At 42.6% G+C, this 17,095-nt stretch overlaps 1 protein-coding gene across 1 annotated transcript; it reads left to right on the top strand.

Annotated features, from left to right (window-relative positions):
• Positions 1-3,495: 3,495 nt before the first annotated feature.
• fam8a1a (family with sequence similarity 8 member A1a) lies at positions 3,496-7,802 on the top strand. The gene is made up of 5 exons (XM_077008621.1): positions 3,496-3,982; positions 4,256-4,376; positions 4,538-4,661; positions 5,129-5,268; positions 5,671-7,802. The coding sequence occupies exons 1-5, from the start codon at positions 3,598-3,600 to the stop codon at positions 5,813-5,815; spliced, it is 915 nt and encodes a 304-aa protein (XP_076864736.1). The 5' UTR covers positions 3,496-3,597; the 3' UTR covers positions 5,816-7,802.
• Positions 7,803-17,095: the final 9,293 nt, after the last annotated feature.

The following is a 17,095-nucleotide window of genomic DNA, read 5'->3' as shown; positions in this document are numbered from 1 at the left end:
AATAAGGAATGTAAATAAACTGACATTAACACACAGACATTCCCATTGAAATTGCCATTTAACAGCATGGCCAGAAGTGGTCGTAATCATATACAGAAGCTCGAGCAAGAATATGAGCTAGACGTCCCCAAGTCGACACGAGGACCTGCTGTAAGGTGATAAACAGCAAAAGACCCTGTGGACCCTACAGACCCATGCAGACAAGCACACAATGGAGAACCTTCTAGTGAAAGAAGAATGCAGAACATGTAGAAATCAGCAGTGATGATACATGTGGCAATCCCAAGTGATGGAAACACATAAAGGAATGAAGTAAGAGAATAAATGTGGAAATGAGCAAAGAATGTGAAAGGTTAGTGGCAAGGTTGTCCCAGTGGTGACAGGGGAACTTGGGACTGTGACCTCTATGCTGGAGGAGTGGCTCCAGGAATGACAACATCAATCCAGTCCAGAAGAACGCGATCCTCAGAACAGCCAAAACACTGTGCCGCACCCTCAGACTCACATGCTCAGATTCACATGCTCAGACTCACATGCTCAGACTCACATGCTCAGACTCACATGCTCAGTCTCACATGCTCAGACTCACATGCTCAGACTCACATGCTCAGTCTCACATGCTCAGACTCACATGCTCAGACTCACATGCTCAGACTTACATGACTGTGTTTGAGGGCATTGTCACTGGGCTCAATGCTAACTAATCCACACTGGCCATTTTCAGGAAGATTTCTCTGATGCTTGCTACACAAGACTGAATATATCAATCAATCTTTTTTTCATAGTCACTGAGAACCTGTCAGTGAGATACTAATTGTTTAAACCACATCACACCATTTAATTTTGTTTTCAGTATTATTTACACAAACTGATTCCAATTCAGATAATTAATAAGATATTTTTCCTGTAGGAAAATAAAATGAAATATGGGCAAGTGAACATGTAAACACACATTAGTGTAAATGTGTAAACACACATTGGTTATTGACATATTACAATATACTTATGAACAGTGATTATCTTAACCGTTACCATAAATAAAATCACGAGTTTGGAAAACAATGGTTCTGTGAACACCCACCCTTCGATTACTTTGCAACACAACACGCACTTCCACACACTGTGTGGGAGAGATAACATTGGCTTGTGATAGCTTAGAGGAAATAGGAAACCATCAGTCACTTGCGAAACTTTCGTTTCCTTGCTTATGATTAAGATTGACCATTCTTCATTTAAATTGCAGCTCTCATTTAAAATCACAAACAAAACTGTTTTGGTCTGGGGCATCCACTGCAGTGAAAATAAATATGACCAGTCCACAATGGCAACATGACCAGCAGCATGTCTGATAAAGCACACTGACGAGCTCTTTGAAATGAAGGCCACTCGAGGTCCACTATAGCACAGCTGCGTGTAGAAAAAGCAAACATCATTGTGAGAGGCTCTGAGGTTTCTGGGAGATCCGTGGCTTATTTCTGTGGCTTTTGATCCAGGACTAAAGGGGAAGGAGAGGTTCATGGGACTTCCATACAGACAGGACCACATGTGGGGCTGAATGCAGCTTTCGCAAGATCACAAAGAAGGAGGAGGTGGGAGGTATAGGAGTCCTGACCACAGGATGCTGACTTCCTAAGAATAGTGCTTGCCTTGGAACCCTGAGAAGTACACAGTTCACTTAATTAGGGATTTGTGTCAAAGGTGTATGGCAGGTATCAATCTGGAATGTACTATTCTCAAAGTGAAAACTGACTCCGGTTGACTTGAGCTTTTAATTTTGTTTTTTTTTTTTTTTATAAAAAGCACATCAAAATCTTTAAGTAATCATGAAGGAATAGAATAAAAACAATCATTTATTATCACTTGTTTTAAAGTAGCTGAGATTAGCCAGGGAATGAAACTCTATGGTTTCTTATTCAATAGGACTGATTTCCACAGAATTTTCCTCTGAAAGAGGATAAGGGTCAGCAATGAAAATGTAAGACTCATCAAACTGGCCAACAGCTTTACCTAATTTACTGAATGATTTGCTCACATGTGACACAATCAGATTTCTCTGAGGCAGAGAAACTGTGAGAACTGTGAGTTCTCTCCCCCACACCCCTCTGACCAGACAGTCCTCAGACCTCTGCTGACACAATCTCACTAGTAACAAAGTTCATGCAAAAATATCTGTATTTCACAAACGTTTTACTCCCATCTGGCGTCTTGTCCTCAGTTATCATGGTATTGCAGATGGAAAGATTTAACACTTAGTAGCCCTTTGGTGAACAACATAACCCCATCGGCATGACCGAAATCAACTTTAAACTCAGCAGTCACTGTGATTGATTCAACACATACACTCCCACCCACAGCCACACACCCACACACACACATCCATAATCCTCGGCTGTTGGTTTCATACAGGTCAGCATTTGCTAGACGCATCTGTTATTTCACCCCTTTACTCTGATTATTTACAGACAAGTCACCCCATGGCTTGTCAGGGTTGATCAGGCTCACACATGCATTCTCTTATGCCTGGGGGCTTCTATTCAAGGCTCAGTACAGTCACTAGGCAACTGAGACCTAGGCAACCGAGATCTGCCACACAGGCCTAGTGCAGCCTAGTCAGCAAAGTTACTCCAGTAGAAAAAGAGAGTGATAAAGGGAAATAAAATATATCACTTCTTTTTGGCCCGCTGACTACAGCTGGCGCAAAATCACATTGTTTCTGAATGAGATTTTGGTGGTTCACACTATTTACTTTGACTCATTATAGCTACAGACAGAACTAGGAGGACTAGAAGTCCAGACTAGACGTCCCAGGCTATATAAAAAACTATCAAGTTTGATTTGAGTCCCACTTAGACGGAATCTCTGGGTTACAGCACAAAATGATGAATGGCCAATATTTGCACATCACACACCTTTTTCTATGACTTCCTTTCGTTCACTTTTAAAATAAAGCTCGAATTCAAACAAGCGTGTGTTCCAGAGGGGAAATACACTGCTGCCCCCTTGTGGTCATCTCCTAAAATAAATATTTTAACTACGTTTCACTTGTTTTTATTTATTTATTTATTTAATTAATTAATTTATACATACATACTTTATTTATGTGTTTGAGCAAGTACCCCTGTGGTTAACACTGATCTGACTGCATTTCGGTCGTTAATTTCATTTTGTATGTCTTGGACAATGGACTAACTTTGATTTCGGTACTGCATTTGGAATTTCAATTAATTTCCTATTCATTGTATTTAGTCACTTTGAAATATCCTGTAACATTCACTTAGGAAAGTGCACAAGATGCTCATGGTCTGCACCATTGATAACTGTTATGGGTGTGCTGTTAGATTTGGGTGTTTGTTTGTTAAACGTCTTTATTTGTTACCCCACGGTTTTTTATATACAATTAATTTTAATTTTCGCTAACTCGAACTAAAAAGGATACAAACATAGTCTCGTGTGTGTCAAATTACTTGTTACAGTTTCCTATGTATCCCGGAATGGTAGAGTCCAGGACGTAGCGAGAATTAGCATGGCCGATGGTAGCGGGAAGATCAGCTTCTCGGGCGAGGTGACGGTAATAAACACGTTTTAAAACGACTAAACATGGCCACGATGAAAACCGAGGAGGAGCGAACGGCGGACGGCAAAAGCCTGGGCGGAGACCCTAACGTTTCAAGGGCAGAATACTGCAAGAAGTTACAAGAGTGGATGTGGCACTACTACTGCGGCTATGCTAACTGGCAGAACTGGATGTTTATGTCGGCGCTGCCGTTCCCTCCGTGTCACCCGCCGCTGCGGGGCAGCCAGGCTCCCGGCCCCGCTCCCCACCCGTTCGTCCCAACCTCCTCGGACATGGCCGGCTGGTACAACCAGCTCGCCGGTCCGCCTCAAACCAACGGTGCTCCGTCTGGGAGTCCCTCGGCGGCAGCAGCAGCGCCGGCGGCTACGAGCCCAGCGCAGCCCAATGGGAACGCGGTGCCGCCGGCAGGTAGCTGACTAGACCGAGACGCCCTCAGTGGAGCCGGCCAACCTCTCCGGCTCCAGCCGCTCAGACGTCCGGTTACCTCACAGACGAACCACGTTTATGTGTGGTCAGCTAGCTTGTCCCCAATGTTGGACATTTCCAAGTTCAAGACCGTGTTTGTCTGCTTTGAGAACCAGCTAGCTGTTAAAACTAGACTATAGATACTAACACCCAGGTTACAAATCGTTTTTTTTGTTTTGATTTGCCCATCCATCTTGTTTATTTTTTCTGTTTTAGGTAGAGAGTACAACATTCCCTCCCCTTTACACAGATTTCTAGCAGAAATGGTAGACTTCTTCATCCTCTTCTGTGTTAAAGCAACCATAGTTTTGTGGATCATGCACCTAAGTGGAATGAAGTAAGTCACTAGTTGCAACAGTGTCCTGTCACTTCTGATAAAGACAAACCACTGCTGACATTGTTGTGCCAGTGGTATGCTACTTATTGTTATGGTACATCTTAAGACCTGTTTTCACAGATTGGTAACGCGTGTTTTAATCCCTGTGATTCTGCCCACAGGGACATTTCCAAAATTGTAATGCAGTTTGTAGTTGAGGAGATAGATGAGAACACCTCACTTGAGGACCTGCAGAAAATGATGGCGGTGGCACTGGTGTACAGGGTTCTGGTGTGTTTCTATGAGGTGAGTGGGGCACGTGGGGGGTGCTCTTCTGTTTTATTCCAAAGCTTCAAAGCTATAACTTCAACTTCACGCCCGGTGTAAAGCTGCCGTTTCCGTATACACCATGAAATTGCCTGTACGATGATCTAAACTGAATTCTGCATGCATTGAACGTTTTCAACATGTCTAACATGAACATACTTTCCTGTGCATTTCTGACATCTTTAGAAATCTTTAATAGTTCTACTTTGCTTATAGTGCTCCCTTGATTTTTTTTTTCACTGAGGTGAACAATACATATGAGAACAAATCATATTTGTTTACTGACTACCTCTCTTGAATTCACTCTCATTGAAAATTTAAACCCAAAACACTCGATTATATACTCACATAAGATTATACTTGATAAGTCACTTGTGCATGTAATGCAGTGTTATATCTGTTCCTCTTAAATCAATATTGACTTTCCTCTCTTTCCTTCCCTGAAGATCATCTGTATTTGGGGAGCAGGAGGTGCTACTCCTGGGAAGTTTCTGCTTGGTCTGCGAGTTGTCACCTGTGACTCTATAGTCTTGGTACGACCCAACCGTGTCCTGGTGGTACCAGCATCTAATGTCACCTTGTCTGCGTGAGTACAATCACAGATGTAATTGATATTAGTGCTGCATCATATGGTCAAAATATATTGTGATGTAATCTGATGTCTTACAGTATATGGAAAAACTGATTTGGTTTGATCAATCAACTATACATTCGACTCACATTGTTTTGTTTCAACCAAACATCATTAAAACACTCTCTGAAGAGTGATAATTGTTGGATTGGTCCTAGACCACCAAAGAAATTTGTTAGTAGACTTATTTGCATATTCCAGCACACTGCAGTATCGATATTGCACAAGCACATATGTAAGTGATTAACAAACAACATAAAGCATAACTCTTTTTGGTATGTAAAAAAAAACCTGCATTAAAGCTTGCACTGATATTGCGATAACCTGTTTGGTCCTATGGCTGTTTTTCACTTGCAGTTCAACAGTACGTGCTTTGAATAAGAACTTATCCATCGCGTTCCTCTTCCCCGTCTTCATCACACTGCTCTTCTTCCAACACAACAGGACTGTGTATGACATTGTGGCTGGAACCATCGTTGTTCGACGTAGGGGTGCTAGATGACCAGGGCTGGAGATCATGAACGGCCCAATCTAAATGTATCTTTATAGTGTTGATGTTGAGGGAGTCATGACTATACTGAAGTCTAGAAGGGCTTTAGCGGTGTATTGTAATGTAATTGATAAGGGTCTCACGATATACAAATTTTCATGTTTGAAATGATTTTTGATTCTGACATCAAGATTTCATTCAAATTTTGTGTTTGAAAAGTTAGTGATCCTACAGACTTCTAATTATGTAGTACACAAATTGGTTTGACTCCATATATTAATTTTATTTTGAAAACAAACTATGGCAAAGTATCATATCCTAATGCGCGCGCAAAAAAAAAATGAATAAGTAATCTTACAACAGCACAGTTGTGCTATAATGAAACACAAGAAGCTCTTCTGACTGGTATCAGACCTTCAGTAACACACCAGAGCCCCCCCCCCCCCCCCCCCCCCAAGAAGAGGACGAGGGGAGTAATGACGATACCGCTGAAGTTTGGCCTGTTCTGTGGAGCTTCTGTTAAACCATTTGTATTTGATTCATGTGTATTATTGCTTTGAGTCAATCTTCAAAAATATTTGAGGAAGAAGCTTCCTGTGTGTTCAGGAATCATGCGTAATTTTTAGCTTATTGCCGATAGGACAATAATATTCTTTGCCTCTTCTGTAGGTTTCGTGTTGAAGGTTTTGGTTAACACGACTATCAGGTCTAGATGAAGGACTTACAGTCTTATTCACTTTATTCACCAAAGGGGTTTCGTTAGTATTATCCAGAGTCTGACCAAACAGCCAGAAAAGACAACACTCTTCTCAATGCACTGAAGTGAGGGAGTTTAGCCTGTCCTTTGGCAGGTGTCTGCCTGGCATTTGCCTTCATATCGTGGAGTACATTCCTCTTTCTCATGTCACTGTCTGGAACGTACTTCTCTTGTTAAGGCCATCACTGTTTGGGAGGCTGTAAACATGGCTGCCTACCCGCCCTATGGTATCTTATACGCCGTCTCTATTCGATCGCTCTATAATACACACAGCAGTGTACTGCATGAATATTAGCCCCTGTAGGAACCTTACTAAAGTGCTTGTTGATTAATATACTGAATGGCAGTGTACATAATTTACACAGCATTTACGAGTTCATTCTTGTATACATAAGTTTAGCTAATGAGAGATTCAAAGATAATAAATGCATAATTTATGGAACTCATGACTGTACTCAAAGTTATTTTGTGTACTGTAGTAAAAGAAGTGTTCAAAATTGCACTTCATAGCAATTTTTTATATCCCTCTCTTTATACAAACACGCTATTTTGTATGAAACTGAACCGTAGACTTTGTTTTTTATAACAGTGTCAGCAGTAACCGGTGGAAAATCCAGTTCCCTGATTACTGTAAACATTCTGTTTTGTTTGTCCATCAGATTTTGTTTGCATTTCAATTTATTTGGAATTTGAGCACAGCAATTCTGTCAGTGCTCCAAGAGCTGAAGAAAAATGCACCCCCACCCCCCCTGCATGAGCCAGTATATGCGGGACTTGTACAGTAGTTAAAGCTTCAAAATTTGTTTTATTGGTTTACTGTCTTTTTGTATTTGCATCTAGAGCTCTGCTGCACATTTGGGCAACATGCCATTGTCCAGCTTTATAACAACTGAATTAGTGGTTTGTAAGTATAAATATAAATTCTGTGTTTGTGAGGGGAGGTTTGTTCTGAGACCACTATATTGTGTTCTCATTTGAGTCTGTGTGAACTCGGACAGTGTTCGTTTGATATACACTAGGGGGCGACATTTATACATCAACAAGCCTTGACTATAATGCTAAAAGGTTATTTGGGTTAATGTAAATGTGTTGCTGTGACGCACAGGATTTGACATGTCTCGTTATGGCAACTCTGAATTAAGTCTGCAAAAAGGCTTTCATTTCATATCATGAGCAATCATGAAAATTTACTTTGAGAGCAATGCTTAATATTTTGACATAAATAAAGAATTGATAATCTAGCATGCTTGCTTTATTTTTCTTCCATGTTTGTAGACTTTCTGGAATTCTATCATTCCATCTCGGGGGGGGGGGGGGGGGGGGGGGTCTTATGAAGAAAGTGGGCACAGATGGCGCAAAACCTAAGCTGTCATTAGCACACATTGACATAAACATGAAGTTATTTACCATGACTGTAATTCACTATGTAAACGGGACAATAAGTGCTAACTTGCTGACATGTGTGCATTTGCATTTATCACTTACTAATTCCATGACATATAAGCTTATTTGCATTATTTAATGAACAAGCTTTTATGTGTGCCCTGTGTTCTGAGAACACTATTAGCTTTCACGTTAATTTCCAGAACAATGTGATGTTGGTTGCTTTACAAAAAACATTAGACGTGCTTAGATCTATATCAGCAGCTAATGTGTCCTGTAGGTGATGCTTCATGCATTATGCATGCACTAGGAAAAAAAAACCCCTGCGGTTTTATCTACGAATCTAAACTAAAGAACCTTTACACCACCCACTACCCCATCCATCGGCCTTGTTTTGTAATGGACTTTTAATTTAGCTGCACGGTGCCTTGATCACAGAGCCTGCGAGGGCTGCTGGATTGCCAGTACCTGGCTCCACGTCCTCATCACTGGGGTTTAAGGTTGTCCCATTAGGCATTGCTTCACCCGGCCCACACACCTCTGTCTGTGATTGGCAGGCTTAAGACAGCTCAAGCAGGTTAGTCTGACAACTGAGCCGGGCTGCTGAGCTGACTGAGAACAGCAGTGTGCTGAGTGCCAATAGCCTTAACTCTGATCGTAATTCTGTTGAATTTAAATGAGATTATTTCTGGAACATGTACTGAAATTGTTGTACCAGTGGAACAAGGTGTTCGCAGGTAAAGCTTAAAAAGTGCTGACATATTTGTGTGTACAATTACAAATACTCTTTATAATCTACTGACAGGAACATAGACATAAACATAATTATGATTTATTTCCACGTTTTGCATCAATTATCAAGCCCCTACACATATACAGTGCCTTGCTGAAATACTCAATCCCATTATAAATGATCAAATTAATCTGGATTACAAATGATGCTTTGTGTGTATGCTTTTCCTCAACAAACTGGACATATTAAACTGGACTTCAAAATACAGGGAAATGCTGCAAGACGACCTGTTTTGGTCTGCTAAAAGAAATTAGCTACAGCATGTGTGAAAACTCACTCCAGCAGCACGATGATCCCAAGCACAAGGCCATGAAGTAGAGGATGAACAACAAAAAGGTGAATGTTCTACAATGACCAAGACAAAGTTCAGATTTTAGTGCAATTAAAAATCTCTTGCACGTTTCAAAAATTGCCGTCACCAGGCACTACTCAACCAACCTGAACATCAAGCAAATCTGTAGGAGGAATTGGAAAAATAAACAGTACGCTGGTATTAACCCAACAGACCTAAAACTATAATTATTACAGTAATAAATCATTGTTTCAAGTACTAGTCTGAAGGGGTTTAATACTTACGCAAGCAGCAGTTCTTACTTATTACTGAACATGTATAACAACAAACAGAATTGTGAGCACATAACAATCTGTATGTCATGTGTAACTCATAAGGTAAGGGGAGGTGAGCAGACACTCTTCAGACAGTTTGTGTTGGAGCAGTTTTCTAATATCTAATACCTAATTTCTGACCAGAGGATTCCTAGAAAATGACAGGAAATTATCTTAGGAAAATATTTACCCTTGTCAGAAAAAACATTAAACATTCAGTATGTCATGAAAATCATTTACAGTTGCAGCTGTAGGCTAGCTCGGGTGCCCATATATATATATATATATATATATATATATATATATATATATATATATATATATATATATATATATGTGTGTGTGTGTGTGTGTGTGTACACATATACATACATAAACACAGTGAGTTCACAAAGCTCACATAACACATCTTCACGAACAGAAATTTCTATTTGTTCTTTTCTTTCGGGAATATTTGAAAACAAGTTCTCATTAAAGTAGCTGTTGTTTCATGTGGTGCCACTGTATCTTACCGCCTGTGACTCTGTGAGTCAGGTGAGAGCCTTGTTGCCATGACGCCTCGAATTAGGAGCTATCACAGAGGTGCTAGTGAAATTCTACAACAATAACCCACAGAACAGGAAGGAGCCATCCTGCACAGATCCACCCGCAATAATACCAAACTCCATGTTACTTGCTGATGCCTCTAATTACGCCACCCTAAATATGGAACAACTCTGTGTATGACCGCCACGTGTCACTGGTAGAATGCTTTATCTGATCCCACTTGTCTGTGACAGAAAGCATGTGTAGCATCACCAGTAAGTTAACTGGTTAATCGTGCATTCTCATTAAACTGGTGTAAGCCAGTTCTTCATAATCAGCAGATAATCTTCATTCTACGATATTGAAACCATTCTAATCTTTCCGGCGGCTCATGCACGCATACACGGTCAAAGCCTCGCATCCCCTGTGCCTTTCCGAGCTTCCTTTTACCTGCTACAGACCGCACCACTGCGGCGGCCTGTCAGCGAGCTTTTCCTGCAGCGTTGTGGATTACTCTTCTCCCGCTGAAAAGCAGAACTGGTGGGCTCAGGTCTCTTCAAGTCTCTCGCTATGAGACAGGATAGGGATCCCAGCCTCTGTCAAAGGAAGGACAAGTCGTGGGTGAAGGATCCGTGGCCCCTGTCCTGGGCCGATGAAGCCCAGGTGAGGCTGAACCGGCTGACCTCATTAAGAGAGGCAGCTTGGATTACATCCTCCGCCCTATGCACTGCTGGCTTTAAAGGGAAGGGTGGTATCAGACCCGAGTGTTTTCATGCATCCAGAGCCTCAGACAGCCTTGTCAGACACAGGAGAAAGTACACCCTGCGATAAGACAGCTCCCAAAGTTAGACATTCTCCCCAGAATCCTAATGAGACTGTGGGCAGAAGCTTCCTCGCCCGCTGTGTGTATTGGCAGAACGGCAGTGCCATTTTCCTGCACGGACTGCACTTCTGTGATAAGCACGCAGGGGTCAGACTCTCTACGGCTCTGTAAAGCTCACCCGGAGACCCTGGAGGTGACAAAAAGCACTTGTTGTCATCCCTCACACAAAGACAGACGGGAGGTCGGTACTCTGTAATTGTGCATCATGTGGGTCAAATAAGAGAAAAGAGCAGAGAATGGAAAGCTGGGAAATGAATTGGAAGAGAAATCAAGAAATGTGGGTTAAACCTGCAGGTAGCACAATTCCATATTCTCTTCAGGTCGTGTGCCTGTGAATCCAGAAGGTGTGGAATTTCCAGCATTAAGATTCAGGGAGCTTCACCAAAGCTCAGTTATATAAGAATTGAGCACAATGCTGCCTCTGCCTTCTTCAATACTATCTGCTTTGTAAAGATTTGGGATTCGAAATAGAAAGGGGCGAGTTACATTTAGAAATGTAGTGCTGGAGACTCACTGATTTCTCTTCTTTGCTTGACTGTATTTAAAATATGTGCTGACCTGATTTATTGAAATGGCCATCTGTGGTTCACAGAAGTCTAGTCTATATTTTTATAAGTTTTCCATGTGCTAAAAAGAAATATGTTAAAAGAGAAGGGTGGTGTCAGACCTGAGTGTTTTCACACATCCAGAGCCTCATACAGCCTTGTCAGACACAGGGAAGTGTATCCTGTGATGAGACAGCTCCCATGTTTTAAATATGTAATATGTAAAAAAAAACTGGTTCTGCCTATCTGAAAAGAATTAATTATTTGTATTTAATTAATTATTTAAATACGAATGTATTATTTCTATAATTAATTTCTTTCCTGCATAGTGCCTCTACATTTGTTAAAAAATGTAAAAAATATATATTATACATAGTATAGCATAACATAGCTATGGATGCTATGTCATATATGTATATATATATATTAGTGGTGGGACTTTAACGCGTTAATTTCGATTAATTAATTACAGGAAAATTAACGCACTAAAAAAATTAACGCATTTTAACGCATTTAACGGACGAGACACTTTTGCACCGTGGAATGTTTCTCAGTGCGCGAGTTCCGGGCATACAGATTATGGACACACAATAAGATGATCATGATGGAGATGACTGAAGAGGCTACGCTGGTGGATGGGAAATTTAAATATAAGAAACTTTCAGATGGAAGTACAAACAAAAATAGTGTTATTTACACTTTATGTAGGAAGGAGTTCGCTTATCACAGGAGCACTTCCACCCTTCGTTACCACCTCAACGCAAAACATGTTGCGGCTAAAGCTGGGCGTACACTGCGATATTTTAAATCGTGTACTCAGCTCCAGCTCAAACTGTACGACTAAATCGCAGGGAGAGTCGGCTCGTGGAGCTGCTTCAACAGTGCGATACTCTCACGAGGAGCGATTTGAATTTCAAACATGTTTGATGTTCTTGCGACGCTGCGATTTCTGATCGGGAGTTGTGAATCGCTCCTCGTTTACCTGTGTAAACTATACGATGCACGACACGCGATTGAGCCGAAACGAGTGAAAAATCGGCTGAAAATGGGCCAAAAATCGCACAGTGTACGCCCAGCTTAACGCGCAGGTCAGTAATGATAACTTAGCTGCTAAATGTATTCCTAGTACGATAGGGTGACCAAACGTCCGTAATTCACATCCTGTGAGGAAACGTCCTGGTTTTTAAATGACCTTCATTGGACCATTAAGACTGGATTAAACTTTCGCGAATGGCCGTAGCGCGCGACTCCGCACGCGTTTATACGTGATGCGTCACATTATTTGTGTTGTCCGCTCTCTGTGGTCGAAGATAAATGCTTACAAGAAGCGCTGCGAATTGCGTCAACTGATGCAAGTTACGAACTACCGTCCAGGGGTGAGTTTCCCAAAACGTTCTTAGCGCCAAGTACTTCTTAACCTCGTACGTAAGAACGAGGTGACGAAGTACTTGGCACTAAGAACGTTTTGGGAAACTCACCCCAGAAAGACAATGTCGAAGAAAATCCAGCAGCTGTATGATGAGGAAAGAATTAAAACAGGTTATTGTGAAGAGTGCCACAAATGTGGCTCTGACTGGGGATCACTGGACCTCTGTTAGCAACAAGAATGATCTTGGTGTGACAGCTCATATTATAGATGATGAATCTATAAAGATGATGAAGATCCAGTCATTTGCTTTGAGCATGCAGAAGACCACTTCTAGGCACTATGAAGATGCCTATGGCAGAGGCCTGGGAAATTAAAGAAAGTCTACCATCTAAAATGGTATTAAAAAACATCTTCTGATTTACTTCAATTCTTCCAATATCCTGAGCAAAACTCCCTAAATTAAACAACATTTTTGGTCAGAATTTCCAATGTTCTGAACTGTTTTCTGCACACTACACATATATTGGTCTTCGTAGTAGACTGGTGGAAAAATAAACAAGATGTTGAAGTTTATGATTATGTTCATTGATTCATTCATCATTCAAACTTAAATTAATATTTCTCATGTTAAATACTGAAATGCGATTAAAATGCGATTAATTTCGATTAATTAATTACAAAGCTTCCGATTAATTCGATTAATTTTTTTAATCGAGTCCCACCCCTAATATATATATATATATATATATATATATATATATATATATATATATATATATATAATGTATAATGCTATATATTATGCTTTATTATATATTTGTGTTGTTTATTTGTTGTAACCTTGACAGTGCAGTTGAACCGTGTCAACACAAGCCATAGCCTTATCGTCTCATGCTAATGCAGGTGAGCTTACTAAACTGATATTCACAGATAATCTGCTCATAATCTGCGTGTTTGATTGTTGTGTGCTTCAGGACCTCATGTCACCTCTGCTGTTTGCTTTAGCAGGTCAATGTCCAGGAACAGCTTTACAACAAAGCCTGAAATGGCACTTAGGACAAAGTGCTTACGTGGTATCTGAGAAAAGTGAAAGTTGTGAAAGTTCACTCTGCCCACTTCACCCCACCCTGCTGTCCTGGGCATCGTGTTCAATGTCTGTTTGCCATAAAGCACAGCATATCCCCTGTTTACTAAACAGACAGTGTAGATTAGCCTGTGCCGATTCCTCGTTTATGGCCTTAAGAGTTGCAGTGCATCTTACAGCCAGTAGATGGAGTCACTAAGCAAACAGGCTGTGGCTGTAACTAATAAACTGCTTGAATGATATCTGAAATTTTTATTAATCGGTTGATTGATAACAGGGGGAAATTGTATCACTACATCTAAAACAATTCATCCATTAAGAGTATAATACAGTGTATGTTCCACAGTTTTTATAGTCTCGTTAGATAAAGCATTTCTAGCTACTTCCAGTGTGCTGATGGATTTGTTCCATTTGATTCAGGTAACAGCCAAAAACACAAAAATCTCAGCAGTGACTCAGCATCTGGTCCCAGCGCTCTGTACTGTGAGATGCGTTGGACATCTTTCACTCTCTGTGCATTCCAAGGCCTTTAAAATCAGCTCAAGATGGGGTGGGAAGCAGTACGACTCTGGCAGTGTCACCGAGAATCTGAAACATCAGAGGGACGAGTGTCCTCAGTGTCCTCAGTGTCCCGTGGGCTGATTCACAGACGTCAAAATAAGATACACGAGGGCCACAGGCCTAACAGAGAAGTCTCAGTTAGCTGGTCAGTGTGGGACTGACTGCTGGCAAGAACTGAGGATAGTCTGGGGTCTGTCTGGATTTCTGTTGTCTCAAAGATGTGAAGTGTGCGTGTGTGTGCGTGTGTGCATGCGCATACGGGCATATTATATGTGTTTGTGGATTAAAGAGAGATCTAGTCTATGAATCTGTTAAGGAGAAATAACAACTGTATCTGGAGAGAACCTGGTAATGTAATCTATGAAAATAATAGGAAAGTTTGCTTCACATAGTTTAAGATACAAAATTGATTGTGTAACCACTACTAAATCTTAGTTTAATGTCAGTTTAATATCTGTATGGTTTTTGTAGTTGGAAGTGTGCAGCTGCTCTACAGTCTATAACACTGAGCTGTCCTGGGACCAGCTACCAATGATTTACTTCCTCTCCCTCTCTCTCTCTCTCTCTCTCTCTCTCTCTCTCTCTCTCTCTCTCTCTGCTTTGCTGTTCCTCCAAGCTTACGCCTCATTGGCTGTCTCCAAGGCTTGTGTCAGAGGCTCCCCCACCAATGAGAATGCTTCTGGGGCACAAACATCTGAAGTAGTAATAATGTGGAATGTGCTGTCTCGGCATGTGCTGTCAGCTGAGGCACGTAGTACTATCAGCACCCAGGCCTGGCTGAAGAAAGACGAGGAGAGGGAGAGAGACAGAAGAAGGAGGGGCCGCCCAGCGCGTGAAGACAGATCTGTAGTGTTTCTGTGGTTAAAGCTACAACCACGGCTGTGCTACATTTTCTCTTGATTTAATAAGCGCTCTTGCCCCGAGCACAGACAAAATATTCCAAATTGCTGCCGGACCAATTAGATATCACTCGCATACTCCTCGTATCTTCATCCGTACGAAAGAAAAGTTTTCGTGCTGCACCGAGACCCTGACCTACTTTTCTAGCCTACTCTGCAGGAAGCATTGAGCAAGAATATGAAAATGATTCTGGTCCCCCCCCCCCCTGCAGTACCCAGGCACTTCCTCCATATGGCTGGTGTGGAAGTCTGTGCTAATGTGTAAGAGCCCCTTCTATACCACTGTCTTTCTGCTCTCCCCATTGGTTAAGTTGGAGAGATTCATCAAGGGCGACTGTCAGACTAGTCACACGTTAACTACCGATAGATGAGACATGCTGAGAAGATATAATGACCATGTAGGTGTGTGTGTGTGCATGTGTGTGTGAGACAGAGGGGGAGAGTAAAAGTCTCAGTGTGTGTGTGTAAGTGTGTGCAGGCTGTGTGCTCACCGGTGTCGTCTTCCTAGAGTGAGCTGTGCCACTGACAATCCCGATCACCCACCGTCCGGGGTTCTTTCTCCCTCTCTGCCCCTCCTTCTCTCTCCGAACACCTCACGTGCGTCTCAAGAACGGCTCAGCATGGACGATGCGGGTAAACGTCTTCAGTCAAGCTCCCGACTCACAGGTACTAAATCCCTCACCCGAGAGACGTTTCCAGGTTCGCTACGAGCCACATGTAACCCAAAGAACTTTCTCTCCGCTATCAAAAAGGTCAGAGTCGGTCAGGCGTCCTGTCAGGTTGATCCAACGTGTTGGGAGTCCCGCAAAGGTGCTGAGGTACGGGTCTCAACAAGGTCGTGAGGGAGCTCGCTTCCGTGGGTCTAACTGCTGCTATTGGCACAGTATAGTCAACAGGGAGGGACTGGATAAATGTGCCCTCGACGCCCAGGCACGATGCCCGCTCTCGGGGAGCGGGCTGCTGCGTACAGCCTGGGATTAGTGGGGCCTCCACAGACATCCACCGGGGCCTCTGCAGACCAGGTACCTGGTCCGGCCGGCCGGAGGTATGTACTGTATGCCAGGAGCCCTGTGGCTCATGTCTCTAAAATAATCATCATAGGTAGGGGTAGAGAGTGAGAGGGCGTGTGGCAAGAGGGGAGGGGATTGTGGGTGGGGAGCAAATGGGGACAGACACCACACAGGGGTGTTTAGATCGGGTCACTTTTAAAAAATATAGTTGCTGTACGAGAGACACGTAAGCTTGTGTGTACATCTGTGAGCGTGCAAAGCTGGGCGAGCCATGCGCACGCGTGTGGTCGGCGTGTCTATTCAGGTCAGCTGTTCTATAGTCTTTAATGCAGGCAGCAGATAGCAGAGCGTTTTGCACTTGGTGTCTGTCGCAGCATCGCTGCCGCACACACACGTCACGTGGTTCACGATGCGGCCCGTGGAGGCCCGGCGTCCGCGCGGTAAAACACGATACTGTATGTGAAATGTAATACAGTCACAGATGGCCGAGAAACAGTGTAATCTGTGGGCCTGCTGACTGACAGCGTGCATTTAAGCATGGGGGCATGCTGTTAGGCCTTTTAAAAATAGCCCAGCAAGGACGGGCCTAGGGACCACACAAATAATACATCCAGCAGAAGCCTGCCATCTGTGTGTGCGTGTGCGTATTAGCGAGGGTGTGTGCGCTGGAGTGTCTGTGTGCCTGTGTGTGTGTGTGTGTGTGTTTGTCCAATCTCCCTGACCCATGGTCTGCTACGTGCTGTAGGAGTCTCTAGGGAGGAGCTGTAGTACGCGCTTACAGAATCTGACTCATGAGCAGCTTTCTGCAGGAGAGCTGGGGGCCAGACGCAGGGTCTCATGGTACCCACCCACTGATAGCACGCCATGGTATGATCGC

The sequence above is a fragment of the Brachyhypopomus gauderio genome, chromosome 6 (assembly GCF_052324685.1).
Source record: "Brachyhypopomus gauderio isolate BG-103 chromosome 6, BGAUD_0.2, whole genome shotgun sequence".
Taxonomy (NCBI): domain Eukaryota; kingdom Metazoa; phylum Chordata; class Actinopteri; order Gymnotiformes; family Hypopomidae; genus Brachyhypopomus; species Brachyhypopomus gauderio.
The sequence above is the reverse complement of the archived record's forward strand: the minus strand, read 5'-3'. Positions and strand labels throughout refer to the sequence as shown.